The 16,607-nt window shown below is 50.5% G+C and overlaps 6 protein-coding genes across 6 annotated transcripts; all 6 read right to left on the reverse strand.

The window, feature by feature from the left end:
- Positions 1–1,265: 1,265 nt before the first annotated feature.
- Positions 1,266–2,267, reverse strand: AtWU_00792 (uncharacterized protein; the record flags this gene model as incomplete). Its single annotated transcript, XM_035495907.1, has 1 exon — positions 1,266–2,267. One exon carries the CDS (start codon positions 2,265–2,267, stop codon positions 1,266–1,268), a length of 1,002 nt encoding a protein of 333 aa, XP_035351800.1.
- Positions 2,268–4,558: 2,291 nt separating this feature from the next.
- Positions 4,559–5,595, reverse strand: AtWU_00793 (uncharacterized protein; the record flags this gene model as incomplete). The annotated part of the gene is made up of 3 exons (XM_035495908.1): positions 4,559–5,058; positions 5,109–5,358; positions 5,413–5,595. The coding sequence occupies 3 exons, from the start codon at positions 5,593–5,595 to the stop codon at positions 4,559–4,561; spliced, it is 933 nt and encodes a 310-aa protein (XP_035351801.1).
- A 483-nt stretch (positions 5,596–6,078) lies between these two features.
- Positions 6,079–6,940, reverse strand: AtWU_00794 (uncharacterized protein; the record flags this gene model as incomplete). The annotated part of the gene is made up of 2 exons (XM_035495909.1): positions 6,079–6,323; positions 6,412–6,940. The coding sequence occupies 2 exons, from the start codon at positions 6,938–6,940 to the stop codon at positions 6,079–6,081; spliced, it is 774 nt and encodes a 257-aa protein (XP_035351802.1).
- A 937-nt stretch (positions 6,941–7,877) lies between these two features.
- Positions 7,878–8,889, reverse strand: lea1 (U2 snRNP complex subunit LEA1; the record flags this gene model as incomplete). The annotated part of the gene is made up of 4 exons (XM_035495910.1): positions 7,878–8,258; positions 8,343–8,603; positions 8,680–8,720; positions 8,811–8,889. 4 exons carry the CDS (start codon positions 8,887–8,889, stop codon positions 7,878–7,880), a joined length of 762 nt encoding a protein of 253 aa, XP_035351803.1.
- Positions 8,890–9,429: 540 nt separating this feature from the next.
- On the reverse strand, positions 9,430–11,748 carry AtWU_00796 (putative nucleoside diphosphatase (Ynd1); the record flags this gene model as incomplete). Its single annotated transcript, XM_035495911.1, has 4 exons — positions 9,430–11,402; positions 11,463–11,583; positions 11,638–11,672; positions 11,739–11,748. The coding sequence occupies 4 exons, from the start codon at positions 11,746–11,748 to the stop codon at positions 9,430–9,432; spliced, it is 2,139 nt and encodes a 712-aa protein (XP_035351804.1).
- Positions 11,749–13,609: 1,861 nt separating this feature from the next.
- AtWU_00797 (ammonium transporter) lies at positions 13,610–15,262 on the reverse strand (the record flags this gene model as incomplete). The annotated part of the gene is made up of 5 exons (XM_035495912.1): positions 13,610–14,308; positions 14,364–14,684; positions 14,731–14,911; positions 14,969–15,183; positions 15,254–15,262. 5 exons carry the CDS (start codon positions 15,260–15,262, stop codon positions 13,610–13,612), a joined length of 1,425 nt encoding a protein of 474 aa, XP_035351805.1.
- Positions 15,263–16,607: the final 1,345 nt, after the last annotated feature.

Below are 16,607 nucleotides of genomic sequence, written 5' to 3' on the forward strand. Positions count from 1 at the left end.
TTTAGTAAATACAGATACGGATAGTAGTGGTGGTACTCCGTAATGGACTCGTCTAATAGTACTATATCGAGGGCAAGTTGAAGCCGAGAGAGAGAGAGACCGGTGCCTCGGCTATGCCGTGGATGCATTTCGGTGTAGATAAAATCACTCACTTGGCAGTGTAGTAGTTTTGCTGATTTGCATGCATGTATACTGTATACAGTTGTGCTTATCATAAATCAATAAATAAGTAAACATAATGCATTTAGGAAATGTTTTCGTTCACAACTATTTAGGGTAGATTAAGCAGTCTTCAGCGAAAATTACCCCATGAAAAATCACTGCAGAAAAAGTAGATTAAGGAGGGGAGGGGATGTAGAGTTAGTTGTCTGGGACGGACGGGACGGGGATCCATACTTACCATACCCACACTTTAATCAACTTTTACAACCCCGCGAACAAAAATCCTTCAACAAGGCAGCAAGACGAGGGACCGACCCATTGGACTTAGGTCTCTTGGTGGTTGGAAAAGAGAAGAAGTGTTAACTAAATTGCTCCGACCCGGTCGCGGCTGTCAATCCCTCCCGGATTCGCACTGGAATCTGGTCCATCGCGGCGGGGCCGGGACTGGATCAGCTCCAGGTTCAAATGGCTGGACGGGGTTCAACAACATCGCTAAAGGGAGCGATGGGCCAATCACGGGCAGCAGCGAAGGGGAACCTTAGGAATGTCAGATATCCGCCTTCTCCGTCTGTATGAGAGTGGAGCCCGAGGGATGGAGCCCGGTATGGTACTGTCACTCCCGTGACGATTCCCACTAACTAGGTGGACTAGACTGGGCAACCACTAATTGGATCTAAACTAGAGAGGGACAAGGCAACCCGGTTACACAGGCTGGATGCCATTGGCATCACATAATATAATGAGTCCATATAGTGTGGATGGTTTGTGGTCGAATAACTTATGTACCCATTGACAACTATGCAAACAAAAAGATGTGTGTTTTGAACAGCAAAGCAAAGAAGGGATGAAAGAAATCAAAGTCCAGACAAAACAAATGCCCCAACCAACTCCACGCGCTTTAATGACAGTCACGCTTGTAGATGAGATATGACCAATGATAAATGGCTAGAAAAAAATGCAACTTCAGGAAGAGACAGGGATGGAAACAAAACAAAGGAGTATCCCGGTGGTATCGTCGCTTATGTAGAATGAAAATTCAAGGGAATACAATCCAGTCACGCTAAAGGAGTGCGCCCGCTATGCTGTATGTCAGTCGCCACAGCTCATCTCCGGCGAAGACGATTGGCGCGGAAAGCAGTCAAGTCAATTGATTCCGCCGACTGCGCATCATCATCCACCTCAATGGTATCCATCTTCGTCAGAGATTGCCTGTCAACCTCAATGGTCGTGGCTGCGGGTGCCTCCTCGTCCTCGGCTGTTGGTTCCTCGGGCTGTTCTGCCTTCAGACGGCGGACTTCATCGGTAGCCAGGTCTAAGAGGCTTTTAAATTTGCCTTCCACACTGGTCAATTCCGTCGAGCAGTCTCCAGATCGGAGAAACTGGTATGCAGCCGTCTCACACACTCCGTGTACCAGTTCCAGCTGCTTCTCCGCCATATCAAATGCAGACTCTTTGGGCATGTCCTGGGCGCGAGGCACTGGAGGACCCCGGTTGCGGGCTTTGCGGATGCTAGATAGTACATCGTCTTCGCCGGACTCGGAGGGTGAAAGTGAAGGAGCCAGGCTATTCATCCTTGTGCTTCTGTCCAGCATCTTGCTGCGGTACCCTGGCAATGGCAGTTGCGACATTCTGCCTTTCCGAATGTTGTTGCGAGCTGTCCCAATGTGGCGCACCATTTCTTCCAAAACGTGTTGTGTGTGGCCGTCATAGTGGATAATGAGGTTGTTGCGTGTAATAACAAGCGGGTTCCTGTCCCTGGCGTCCATGGAGGGCGCATCTTCAGCACCACGTTTACGAGGGTTCACATTCGCTTGGTGTTGGGAGGTATTAGGCGTCGTGACGGTGGTATGTGTTTCCGCAGCAGAAGATTGAGGGCGGGTCTCCGTTTCGGGCGCCGACGAGCGCAGGTCCTCAGTTCGAATGGAGCAGACCGAGCTGTTCTTGCGACGGCGCGGTCTCACCGTAACATGTCTTCTGTAGGCCTCGGCGTATTCTGCGTGTTTCGCGGCGGTGTGGGCAGACAACTCTGCGAGTCGATCGATCCAGGAGGGAATGTTTTCCGTAAGGTGGGTGAAGGCCCCCAGGGCGTCCATTTGAGCGGGCATAATGTGATTCAATAGAAAAGCAACATGTGCTTTGTAGGCCGGATTTGTACTTCCGGACAGAAATTCAAGTGTGTGGGTTAGTGGTCCACTAAGCCCACTTTAGAAGTTCAGCCGTCTCGGTCGCGAGCAAGGGAAATGTGATAAAAATTGATTTGGCGGCGGATTGGGTTATTGACAAGTAGCGAAATCGTTTCGTCGTGGAGTCGTGAACAGCCGATGGGCGGTGGTGGTGATGACAAAGGTGCAGGGATTCAGGAACCTACAACTGTTCCATGGATCGGGGGGACTGCGCACGAGAGCGGTGTCGAACTAGTGGGCGGGAGGAGGAAAATAAGATACCGGGGTAGAAGAAGGTAGAATGAACGATGGAAAGGCAGAGGTGACTGGCACTACGGGATTGAACCACGATCAGGAGGTGAAAAGAAGGGGGGGGTGGAAGAAAGGAGGGCAGAAGAGAGAAGCAATGGAAGGAGAAGTGAGTTGGATGTGAAGGAGCTGACAGGACCGAAGAAGAAGAAGAGGAAGAATACTATTACTATTACTATTACTGCGAGGGAGAAGTGACGTCCCCGAAAGTGAAGCCCGAAGCGTGGGTCTGAGCCATGCAGCAGGATGCATTACGGTAATATTTCAGCCCGCCCTTTCACATGACGATGACCAGGGGATACCAGATTTACCAGTATGCATACCAGTATGTTGTATGGACTAGAGCCAAAGTAGTAAGCAATGTTCGGTATTATGATTAAGATTCCTCGATATGCTTCCATTGACAGGGGTCCCCCTGCCAGTGCCGGCCACTCGGGCAATCCCATGGCCGGTTCCACTCCCTTTTCCCTCTCCTTTGTCATGGTTCGGGGGCCCCGGATTGGTTCCAGGCTGGTTGTCTTACGAGACACCCAAGAGTTTTGTGCGACTACACTAAAAGTACATAAGTATTCGTTGCAAACCCCCCAACTGGTTTACTAAGTCCTTGCTAAGAGACCACCAGACCAGCGGTGAGTGTTTTCATCCTCTGTATCTTTACCATCGTGAGGGGAAACCCAGATCATAATAAGCATCATAAGGTGATTGTCAGTGAGGAGTAGGAAGAACGAGCAGCACTGCAGTAGTGTCAGGCTGAGTTCGGAGGAAACTAGTACTGTCTCTAGACGAGCTCCCGTCACAGATGAAACCCGACCGACACCAGCAAGGCCTTCCAGAAATGAGGTCCCCGTGTATGGCATTCTGGAAGCTTTTCTCCCCATATATTTCAAACACGTCCAGTGCCAGTTTCATCCACAATAACTGTAAGTAATGTAGTCAACATTTCGGGCAGAACACGTGCCGACACAACACCACCCGTCACAAAGAACCTCCCCTTCCACTTCCACCCCCGGACAGCCATCATCATCAGTCCATCAATCACTACAACTCAACCCTTCCATCGACATGGGTCTGCATCAAGCCATTGTCCAATGTCGCAGCCTGCAAGAAATGAACGTGAAATCTCCGGTCAAAGCCGAAGGCCATCCAAGACTCGCTAACGGCGACTTTACCCAAGAAAGTCATGACACGTAACGGCCTGTGCCCACGGCCAGACAGGGATCTCAAGACGAGTCAGAGCTCTCGGAAATGACCAGGATATTCTGCCCTTGACTGACAGCTGCCTCGACCACTGCAAGGCCGCGACCCGCCCAGGATTTCTCCCATCATGTCTTGCTCACCTTGTAGGATTGGGCTGCGGGACCGCCGATCGTCCGCACGGAGCCGTGGGATGACAGAAGCCATCAAACATGGTTGGCTTTGTTCGGACATGTTATGCTGTGATCCAGATAATCCTGGAGAACGGTCCTGGGCATGATGACTTGTTCGTCTATGATTCCTGGGTTTCGGTGTACAGGATACTCGGCTACCATGTCATTCCGGTCTGCTGATTGCATTGCGAGGTTTCCCCCGCCCTACGTACTTTGGAGCAGTGCAGCGAGTTTGTCCCGCTGCACACCACTCGGCCGCCGCCAGTGGCAAGTCAGGCAATAGGTTGATGCATTTCATTATTATTCCACTAACATACCCCGTACTTAGACCATGAGGTGTTGTTACCCATCTCTAGCTTGTTTTATCCGAATAAACCCTCGGGCTAGGCTCTGGCATCCAAACCAATCCATGACGCCGGACACTAGCTGCCTCCCTAACGCCAAAATCAAATAAGGCCAGCAATAAACAAGAAGCCCCCTGTCAACTCCATAAAGAACAGATAACACATGACGGGTCCGGTTGAAACGGATGCAGAAAGAAATGCTCCTTATCGACCATCATGCATTTCCTTGTTCCCAAAGCGCTATCCATTTATTCAATATATACCGGATTTCATCGACGGTATCCTTGGCCACCTTCCACTTGTCCTCGCAGTCTGCTATCTTGTCTTGTAGCTGCTGGTCCAAGTGTTTGAAAGCCGTCACTCTTGACGCCGCAACGAGGCTATCCTTTGGAAAGCCATAATTCTTATCCTTCGCTCGCTTCTGTGGGACCTCTTCTTCCTCGTCTTCCTCCTCTATACTAGGTAGAGCCTCAACTTCAGCATTGCCCGGCAATGTCTTGGATGGCCTGCCTCGTTTCTTTGGTGTCGATTCACCTGTTTCGGTGTTAAACTTGACGTTCTTAAACTTGAGCTTGATGCGCTGACCCTCTTCAGATCCAGTTTCGTTGCCGCTGACATCGCCATCATTCTTCTTGGCCCTCTTAGGGTTGGCCCCTGCCTCAGCAGTCTGCTTGCGCTTCTTGGAGGGCTGGGAAGCTCCTTGTCCTTCCGCATCTATGCAAGTTTAGCAACGTTAGGTCATACGGAATATTGATAGTACCCACCTGGAATAACGCTGCGATGCACGCACCGTCTCTTTGCTTTCTTGCACGGAGCACATGCCGGCGTCAACTTCTCCTTCGGGCTGTTATTGGAATCACTGGAAGATTCCATCTTCTTGGACTTCTTGGTGGCCTTTGAAGCTTTCTTTGGAGGGGTAGTAGAGGCAGGCTGCGCGGGTTGTGCTTGGGGAGCAGAAGGGGACGGAGGAGCTGAAGGAGCCTTGGCTGTGGCAGATGAAGCTTCGGAATTAGCCTAACAAACGATCGTTAGCGCTGCTCCACAAAATCTAACAACGGGGTAACCCACCTGCTGGGGGGAATGTTCAGCAGACGGAGCCATCTTCAAAGCAGTGTCGTCCTGCGAGTCGGATATTTCCTCTTTGAGTATGACTGATTCAGCGGCAGTACACGTAGGACAGTTGTCTGAGACGTCGCAGTAGCCTCGACACTCGGGGCAAATGAGTCTTCCACCTTCAGTGGACGAAGACATTCTGTTGGGGTTTGAGGGTTGTTTGTCTTTGGGTTACACCACGGAGGATGTTGATACAGGGAGGGAGTCGATTTAGCTATGATTTATAACGGTAGGACAGAGTGGATAATTATGTCTGATGGCTATAGCCGATTTATAGATTGATCCCGGCATGAAACACAACGAGGTTGTCTTGGTGCCGGTGCTTCTTTGTGCTAATTGTGTGTTTCAGGATACAACGCTTCGGAAATGTCCACAAAACGCGCCGCTTTATTCGGACAAGCAACAAGCAACAAAGAAGACAAACAGTATAATGCCTCGGTTTATCTCACCGCTACATTCAAAGACGACAGGCTTTATCACATTCCAATCTACTCATTGTTCAATACAACTGTACAAAGATACCTTCAATTTGTTCTACAATGAACCTCATCCATCACTTTTATCATCCCAACAAAAATAGCACCCAAATCCAACAACAAGGAATAACACTACGTATCAAAATCAAGGCCACAAATCCACCTCCTCCCACTCCTCCCCATCCCTCACAGCCGTCCACCTCGTCCTAATCGGATTCGAAGGATCATTAACATCCAACCTCTCGACCTCCTCCGGCCGAATCACCACGACCCTGAAATTCTCCCTCGCAACCTTATCCTTAAGATCCTCCACCTTCTGCCCTAGCTTTAACTCCGGATGTCCGGGATCCTGACTCCTCGGTGTACCAGGAGGTGGATTCTTGAAAGTCCCTACAGTCACCACCCATCAGCACCCATCCATGCCATACCTCCCCCTTCCCCAAAACACATAAATAATGAAATATGAAATAGAACGTACCTCTCATCCCCGGCGAATGATTCGCAAAATACATATCAACCTGCCTCTCCCAACTCCACCCTTCCCCCTCCCTATCCTCCCTAACCTTCCTCAACCCCTTCTCAACGAACCCCCTCCCCACCCTCTCCTTCTCATCCCCATCCCCCCGGGGATCCCCAATAATACATGCCCTCCCCCTAACCCTCCACATATTCCCCACCTCCCTCAACCAAAACACCGCTTCAACCACACCCCCGGAGCTCTCCAATTCCTTGACCTTCTCCATCCGCTTATCCGTCGTGAGGGCGAGCATCTCCGACTCGTAGATATCGGGGTTCAGACCTATGTGTTGGTCTTTGAGGGATTGGATGGCCGTGGGGTGCAGGTTTAGGGTTGGGAAGAAGCCCCGGAATTCGACGGTGCGGGAGCGGGGGAGGGGTGTTGGGGAGAGAGGGGGGAGGGAGAGCGTGGTGAGGGTTATGGAGGTGGAGGTGGGGGAGGAGGTTAGGTGGGTTGTGAAGAGGGGGAGGTAGGGGGCTGGTTTGGGCATTTTCAACTTGGGGTTTTGGGGTGGTGTTGGTGGGATTGGATTGGATTGATGGTGGTGTTGAGAGTGAGTGAGTGAGTGAGTGAGTCAATGGGATGGGAGGGGAGCTAGATGATGGAGGAGGAGCTATTGCATGACGTTAGATTGTGTGGTGAGTGGTGTGTTGATAGCGGCACGCACGTGCTGTTATCTTATCTGATCTGTTGGTTGGTTGGTTGGGTTGGGAATTAGTAGTGGTGGGTGTAGAGATAGGTGTGAGATGAAATAATTATTCGGTGATTTGGTCTAGTAGTGATAATTATTCTTCTGATATTTTATTGGGAAATGCTGCTCATTTGCTGTGTATGGAATGTGAGAAGTATCATATCCATGGAATCGAACTTGGCGGTAGCTGGTAGTATACATATATATATATATGAAGTACTACAGTAGTATTTACTCATGTATACGCATAGTAGTGGCATGAGGCAATAATTTAATGCTGGTACTTTATAAAGTAATACTGGCAATGTAGTGCTTTGAAAGAAGATGATGGACTGGTGTAGTTAGTACTTACTAGTAGAAGTGGGAAGGAAGAAGATATAACTTGATTGAGTACTCAGTAGTGATGAACTAAGTACTATTCCGATGAATATGAGAAGAGCACTTCCTACAACTCAAACAGATTCCCCAACCACTCTATCACTGCCGGAACTAGAAAGAACTTGAATTGTAGTATGACGTTTTGCCTGTTCTTAGTTACGGATGGAAATAAATAGTGTCACTGTTTATCGCTATACTAACCTTTGCAATCGGAACACGTACGTCTTAAGAAATGTCGGGAAAAGGTATAATTTTATTGACCAAACACCGTGCCTCCATTCAGCACTAAAACCAGATAAATATACCACAATAATACAAACAATCCCAGCAGAAACCAAGTACCCATGCTCAGCATCATCTATGTCTGCATCTCCTCATCACTATCAGCATAATCCAACGCACCCCCAGGTATCCTCCCCTCATTCAACTCCTTCTCCAACCGCGAAATCTCCTGCAAACTCTTCGCCTCGCGAATCATCTTCTCCACCCTCTTCCTCTCCTTCTCCGTCAACTTAACCCGCACCGCCTTATCCGCGGGCGCTCCACGATCCGCGCCCCCAGCGCCCGAAGGCACATCGAACGTGCGAGACTTGATTCCCATGATCTTAGACGCCAGCGCGGACGGCTCCTCAGCTGTGCCGAACAATTCGGTGGCTTTTTCGCGCTCTGCGTCTTTCACTTTCTGGTAGTCGAGGAAGCGGACGCTGGGGATGCGCCAGATGACGTAGTAGCGGTAGTGCTATACCGATACCAATAACATTAGACTTGCTTTGCTTGGATCTCACCAGAAAAGGAAGAGGCAATAAAAGAAGGGCATGCTTACCTCCTTCCTAGTAACAGGATTCTCCAACAACACCAAATGCGTCAACTGAGCCAAATTCCTAAGCGGATCCAAATCCGCCAACTCGTTCATGTTATTCGCCGTCAATACCAGCGCGCTCAGATTCGGCACCGAGGATGATATCGTCGGCTGGATCTGCTTGACTCGGTTACGCGCGAGGAGGAGGGTGCGGAGACGAGGGAAGAAGGGGAAGTTTCCGAGCGAGGTGATATCGTTGTCTGTTAGGTCGATCGCATCTTGGTCCTACACACTTCGTTAACTTCCATACCACACATACAATGCCGCGAATGATTCCAGGAGAGAGATGAGGTGGAGTTACCTTGGCAATACCCAAGTTCTCAATAGCGGGTATCTTGTGCCCTATACGACTCAAACACAAAACCGATATCAATCAAGCTCATCTCAAAAGTGTAGTATCTGTTCTTTTCAGGACTGGTGGCTGGAACGCACCTCGAAGATCTAGCTCGCGGTCTTTGAGCGGGTTGATGTACGACAGGGAATTTTGGATCAGTTCGACGGTCAATCGCATGGTGGCGGGTGGTATTCGAGAACGGGTTCTATTGGGGTATCATGCACACAAAAGAAGAAAGGTGCGCGGAAGCGACTGGTTTAGAGGAAATAGTAGATTGAGGAAAGGTCAATTGAAGTAGCGGGGATGATGAGATTGAGACGGAGCTCTGTCGCGCATCTTGACTATCTTCCCTGCTGCTGCTGATTTTGCCCCGGCGGTGAGCCGCTGTTCAGCTACACAGAGCGGCTCACGTGAGCAGTTCCACTATAACAGATTTACGCTTTCACTAAGATGAGCACTTTAGATTATTTCTTTAGTTTGTATTTGATTATGACTCTCATCAATAGTCTAGTATAATAAAAGGTAAAGAGTAGCTATGTACTCCGGAGCACGCCCCTGATAATATGGCACCAAGAAGCAAAGGACTATTATGCGGTCATACGCCGGCTTCAAGCAGCGACCTGGACTTGCAGATCCCTCCTGCAAGTCATGAATAAAACAGAACCAAACGCCAGAGTGATGCAACATTGGCAACATAAACATAATCATACAGCAGCATTAGTCGTCTGCTAGAGGGGTCATAAGTGGTGACTTGGGATGGGATCTCGACGGACTGCCTGCTCGAGAGCGGCGTCCATTGGTTGTCGGTCCCAATGCCAGAGGTGCCAGATGATCCCTGCTCTCGGTCCTCACGACCAGCCCATGTCGATCCATCGCGTTGGCTCCTGACCCAGCCGAGATTCCGAGGCCAATAGTCCCGGATGAGGAATTGTCTAATGCATATTTGAAGGTGGGCGTAGTGTTACCACTGCCCCAGCTGGAGGCCCGCTTAGGGGCCGTAAACCTGGCGGCATCGGCTTCAGACGGACGTCCCCCGTCAAACGAGCTGCGGCTGGATCCGCTCGCACCGAGATCGAATTCCTGAGCGCCTTCCTCAAGAACGCGCTCATAAGTAGGGCTTCTAGGACCAAAGAACGGGAGCTTGCCACCAAACATCCTCCTCCGCTTCGGGTAGTTCGGATGAGACGGACCACCCCAACCAAAGACGTTCTTGATCTTGTGGTAGACTTTCAGACGACGGCCTCGTCCACAAAGGAAGAAGGCCACCAATATCACGATGAGAAGAAACAAGACAAAGCCCGGGGCTCTGCGGGACGAGCTCCCTTCGAGGAGCGCATCATGCCACGTTGTGCCATGGATGCCTTCGGAACTGGGCAGCAGCTCCACGCTGGGGTACTGGAAATCGCTCGGAACGCCGGCAACATTGCTGCCAAAGCCGACAGGAAGTGCTTCTTCTGTTTCCAAGGGAACCTGAGACGAGGCATAGAGGACCATCTTGCCCAGGGTCCAACTGACTTCGGTAGAGTCGATCTTGTTCACGGCCTGGAAGGAGTCCAAATAGCCTTTGCTTTGGCCGTGGGACAGCACCTCCTTGGTTCCGTTATGACCCGAGCCCGCAATGTCCTCTAGTCCTACGCGCGGAATCCCAATACCATCATGCAACACGTTCATGATCCAGGAGGCCTTGAAGCAAATCTCCGAGGCCGATTCCCGATCGAACTTCTTTCCCCACTGGTGGGCTTCGAGACCGTTTTCTACGGTCGCCCAGTCTTGCGAACAGAACGATCGCACACGCTCCTGGTAGGTGGCAAAGTCGTAGGCCTTGTCCTTGTGACCCATTTCGAACGCCTCGTGAGTCGTATGCCAGTACTCGCTGATGCCGACAAAATGGTTGACGTCAAAGTCGATAGCCGGAACATGCATTCCGTGCAGGAGACAGGGTTGGTCGGGGCAAGGCGCGTCTTTGTCTAGTAACGGGTATGTTTGTCGCAGACACTCATCGAACTTGCCAGTTCCTAGCAGATGCATTCCATCAATGTCATCCGCCGCGAGAAGCTTGCCATCGATCGTGGTGCGTAATCCAGACGGCAGACACGGGTCAGGAAGCTCCTTGACGTCTCCAATAGCGCTGGCCGCTTGCAATGATTCCAGATAGCGCCTTCGCGCCTCGTGGACGCCGAATTCGAGCCATGAGGTGACAAAGACCCTGTGTTCCTGGGTCGACCCATCAACATTGCGCAGCCGTAGGAGAGTCAAATCGTTCGCATGCTTCTCGCTCTCAGTCGCATTTGGGGCAAACGCGATCTGAGCAGAAGCACCACCCATGTCCAGAAAGCCGTACGTATGGTGTCCCTTGCCGTGATCGTGCGTGCCCGGGGAATCGAAACTTCCCAGCAGGTAGTTTGTGGCGACCCATCCGTACAAGCCCTCGGTGACACCCGGAATGACTTGAATATGGACTCCGCAGTCGGGAAGCAGGAAATCCGAGTTCGAACCAACATATGAGCAGATCTGTTCAAGGAGGAGGTTGCGCTGTACGTCAGGGAGGAGTCGCATGCCCGCAGTCGCGAGCAGGAAGATGGGAGTATCCTTCACGGCATCATCGGGAACGATCTGTTTCGCATGTTCGAGGAGTTCTGCCAGATGTTCAGGACCGACTTCTTCCGGTTTATCGGCAAACGACGACACTCCTATAAACCAAGGGATTAGTATTGACCATGAGACGTAGCGCAGCTATTCACCAGACGTACCGGGATGTATCTTCTTTGTCCAGTCGCTTTTCGTTTTCACTTCGGGCAATGTCTGCAAATGCTTTCCCTTTTCCCGCGCGACAGCATTGTCCAACCAGCGATAGACGTGGACTCGAGTTCCCTATCTCTGGGATTAGAGTTGGCGCAGAGGTATATATGGCGCAGTATTACTTACGGACGAACCCGCGTCCAGAACGACTCCATATCGGTCTATCAACCAGATATCTGTCAGTCTCCATATAGGCGAGAATCAAGAACTATGCGACGGGTGCTTACGTTTGCCCATGAGGATGATGAGAGAATGATGCACGTTGATTAATTGCAGTCAAGACCGCCAACCATGACAACTTGAGTGGAACCGCGAAAGGGTGTAAGGCTTATTATGGGTGTGTGAGTGGGACGGGGGCGAAGTCGTGGGCTGAAAGTGTAGTATGGGAGGTGGGACGACGATGCGGACAATTGATTACAAGGTCTAGTGTGAGGGTGAAGAGCGATGTCGGGAGACGACGGAGAAGAAGTCAAACGAATGGCCTTGCTGAGAAGCAGCAAGATAACGACAACAAAGTCAGAATGAAGCCAAAGCCAAACTGCAGGCCTGGGGAAGGAGAAGGAGGAGAGGAAAGGGTGGGGATAGTAGCAAGCAGGAGAAGGGGAGGGAAAAAGAAAAGATAAGGCCTCGTCTTGCCTCTCGCCGGGAACGGCTGGCTGACGCGACCAACTGCTGGCCTAAGGCTTGCCGTTAGTCCCGATCGGGCAAGGTCGGGAAGATGCGATCCCGTCTGGGAATGGGTCCAGCTGGAATTAATTTAAAGATGAAATGAGCTGCCGGTCCACCTAGCTTTGCGGAAATATTTGGAACTCGTTGATCATTCAAATATAAAGAGTAATTATTGCATACTGATTCAATAGATCAGTCAATACATTTCCATCATTATAAACTGAAGCAGAACAAGTGAGTGCAATCTATCGTGAATAAATAAAAAGAAGTTGAAAGAAAAGAAGAAAAAAAGGGTCTGGGCCAGCCAAGAATGCAACCCCGGCCCGCTTGACGTAAGCTCGCCAGCCTTGTTGCGCCATCCCTCTGCAATGATTGGCTGAGATGCTCGGTCGGCGATTCCCTCCCCCGCCATCCATCCTCTCATTCTCTCTCTCCTCCCTCCTTCTTGATTCAAAGTTGTTGTGTCTGTTCTGGGGTGACGACAGATGTGCCAGCCCAGCGGGTAGGACTGGAGTCCTTGGACCCCGAGATCGACACCAACCAACGGCATTTATGAATGACCTGCCATTCGCGTGAAAGTTTACTCCGCAGGGAAGACATACGCAATCGAGGGGATCATCCGTCGGATTGCGAATACATGCACCCTCAAAACATCGTATTTATGCAGGGTAGCTTAGAGAGTAAGTAGGTATCTGTGCTCTTCGCAGGGCCAATGACGGAGTACTACCAGTTTAGAGCATGGTTGTACAACAGCTGGGCTTATAACTATCACATGTTATTCAGTCACGTTGCGTTGCCATAGCATCTGATGAAGTTCTGCTTTTTGGTACTCTGTATCCATCTGCATGTCGGCATGGATGATGTGACAGGGAATCAAATCAATCTGAAATCCGCCTCCACTTGATCGACCCCACTTTATGAAGGAAGCCAAGACTTCTTGGAAGTATATCGGCCATGTTATTGTCCTCTTTCCCTCGTGCGGAGAGTATCATCGAGGAGATCACTGGAAGGATAGGAAACATTTTGTACTACTGGAGAGATCCCTTTCCCAAGGGACGTAGGAAAGTGAAAGGTTTATTTATCATCGGATATTTTTAGATCATTTGGTGTTCACCCTCGTATAGCATGACGCGGCCATGGGTGTGCTGCATCATCATCTGGTGCCGTCCCCGATGCCTGACCTTTTGTCTCCAGCAGGTAAAAGCGTAACCCAACGCTGAACCCCTCCTCTTGGCTGTGCATTGCACCTGCAGGCACTATTATAAGCATTGCGTCGGTGGATTAGAACAAAATCAAACTACCTGACTGGCTACTCCGTCCGCAGACCGAATTGGGTTAACGGACCGTCCTATAGTTGCATTTCCCTGCATACAGACCGAACTCTATCATTTATCTATCCTAAAAGCAACATAGATGGCTTCTACATATTCTATAGATCGCTCCCCTTTCTTTCCTGGCACTCCGTCACGCTTGTTGAGGATACTTTGGGTACCCCGACCAGCGTGGGACTTACCGAGCCATGCACTGTCATCGACCAGTCTCCGATCTGTTCATCGAAGAACTGAGTCCGATCCAGCCCCAGCATTTCATCCTCGTCACTCACTCGCAACTGCATTCCAGGAATATACTTTAGGATGAGAAGCATAAGGTAGGACACCACGAAGGAATACGATGAGATGGCGCAGATCTCCGCCAACTGCTTCCCAACCTGGACTCCATTGCCATCAATCGCTCCTGGGGATAGCGTGCTGCCATCCAAAGCCGAGATCTTTTCGCTTGCAAACAGGCCCGTCAGGAAAGCTCCCACCATGCCACCCAGCCCGTGCAGCTTAAACACATCCATGCCCTCGTCGACATTAATCCACTCGTTCACATTTTTGAGGGAGGAGCATACGATGGCCGTAATGAAACCGATGCATGCTGCGAGCCATAGCGAGACACAACCAGCCGCTGGGGTGATCCCGACCAAACCTGCAATTGCGCCTTCGCAAGCACCAACGACTGTGAACTTTCCTTTGTACCGGATCATGTCGACCAGAACCCACCCGAGGATGCCTGTGCAACCGGCGGTGTTGGTGTTGAAAACAGCAACCATGGCACGCATGCTGGCGTTAAGACTCGAGCCTCCCTATCGCCATATTGCTGTTAGACTCGAATACTAATGAAAAGTGGACCTCACGTACATTGAATCCCAACCATCCAGTCCAGATCATCACGGTCCCGAGGAAGACCAGGGTTGTATTGTGCGGTTTGCGGATTGAAGGGTCCCCGTGATCCCTACGCTTGCCGAGAACCAACGCATAGGCCAGAGCTGTACACCCAGAAGCAATGTGTACGGGACCGCCTCCCGCAAAATCAATGGCCGGCAGATTGTAGAGCCATCCGTTACTGCTCCATGTCCAGCGGGCTAGCGGGCAGTAGACTATGGTTGCCCAGAAGAAGCTGAAGATCAATGAAGGTACAATGCCACCTCGTTCAAAGGCACCTCCAACGACAATCATCACCTGCTGGCCTTAGTACATCGCTTTTGTATTACTTGACCAAACTCACTGTGCATGCGCAAAAGAGGAGCTGAAACAGACAGAAGACGACCTCCGGTAAGACCGCGGAGCCAGGTGAGGGTGCCACCAAGACATCCATCAGGCCAAAGTTCTTCAGTGTACCGATAAAGGGCCCGCCGTCTCTTGAATAAGCAAGGGAATACCCCCAAAACAACCATTGAAATGTAGATCTAAATAATGATTAGCGTTGCGCCGAATAACAAACAGGTCGCGACTGGCAAACTGACACTGCAAGAACCATGAAGGCCTGGAAGAGAAGAGCCAGCGCGGATTTCCTCCGTGACAAGCCGCTGTAAAGCATCCCAATCCCCGGTAAAATAAGGAAGACAATAAATGTGCAGGTAGTAATATAGACATAGTTGTACTCGGATCCGGTGTATTGCGCGTTCACGTCGACTTGGGTAGGATCACCACCCTCCGGCGTTGAGGAATTGTAGACTGGCTGTTCCATTGCATGCACATTAGCAAACCAAGTCTGAGAATGTCACTGGCTGTCGCAAGGCAACACTCACTTCAGCCATGATGAGCGAAGAAACAAAGCGGTGGCAATTTCTTTATGATGAGCCGACTTCCAACATTTATCCTCAAGACTGTTTCGGGTCTGCTGTGCTTGAGGGGCCATTCACTTAAATAGTAATATAGATCACTGGCAGTGAGCTGCATTTGAATTCCCACTTTGCACATTGACTGCATAGTTTCTTGGCTGGACCCATTCTGAGATGGGGCATATGCGATATCTTACTCCGTAGATAACTTCAGCTGCAAGTGGTTGGTTATTCCGAAGTGTAAAGGAGATCGTTATCTAAGCCAAGAACCCACACGAATACAAATAGTCGGTCTCGTCGCACAGAAACCTTCGTTTTGGATGACTTGCGGTCGCCTTCTGCTGCTATCGAGAAGTCTGATCCCAGATGCCAAGGTGGACGATCACAAAAGCAGGGGAACCCATATTGATAAGGGAAGAGGAAGGCAATCACAACCATGACTGATTGGCTCCGTTGCAAACCCCGGATCGTACATCCCTCTGGGGTTTAGGGTATCTCAGGAAGGCTGAGCTGGTAAGAGCGATGTGATGTAGCCCATGCATGCGAAAGCCGTCCTGTGATTGGCGAGAGATAACAGCCCGGCATATCGATGCTTCTCGCTTCCTCCAAGGCTAGCACGATGAGTAGGACTTTTCAGCTCCAATGGTTAGCACCTGTGCCCTGCATCCCAGCCAGGAGCTGAAGCGCTATGATATACGATCTCGTGGCTGAAGATCAGGTGATGGATGAGGATGTCCAGGATTCTGAGTGGTGCTGCATACAGTTGGAACTCTGCACAAAACGTGCTAGCCACGCCATCCAAAGGTGGGCCCAAGTTAGAGACAGTAGTCCGGCATGAGGAATCGGGGCTGGATATGAGACAATCTCGTGATCCTCAGTCAGTTGGCAGCGCTGGCGATCTACAACCATTTTCTGTTTCAGCCTTGTTGGCGTTGTCCACGCAGCCACATGCCCCAGCTTTTAGCTTTCAGACAAGCCGGTACGAATATGCTTATATCGTTCATGCACCTATTGTATCTCTCATCTTCACATATGTTGGAGGGAGGAATTTAGGTTGACATCCAAGTGGTGGTTGCTCACGAGCCAAGACTGACGATCACGGCGGTTGATTATCCGGGAGTATTGCGGGGGCGAAAATCATGGCACAATATAGATCTGCAACACCTGATTCATGTTAATTTGATGGCCACTCAATGGCCTTTGTGCCTGGACGCAGAAACCCACCGGCGCAGTAAGGGGGAGGATCTGAAGGATCCCAAAACACGAGGGAAAGGATCCGGTAACCTGACCAGTCGTATCCGTCAGCAGCAAGTAATCCGCA

This window comes from Aspergillus tubingensis (genome assembly GCF_013340325.1).
Source record: "Aspergillus tubingensis WU-2223L DNA, scaffold_2, whole genome shotgun sequence".
Taxonomy (NCBI): Eukaryota; Fungi; Ascomycota; class Eurotiomycetes; order Eurotiales; family Aspergillaceae; genus Aspergillus; species Aspergillus tubingensis.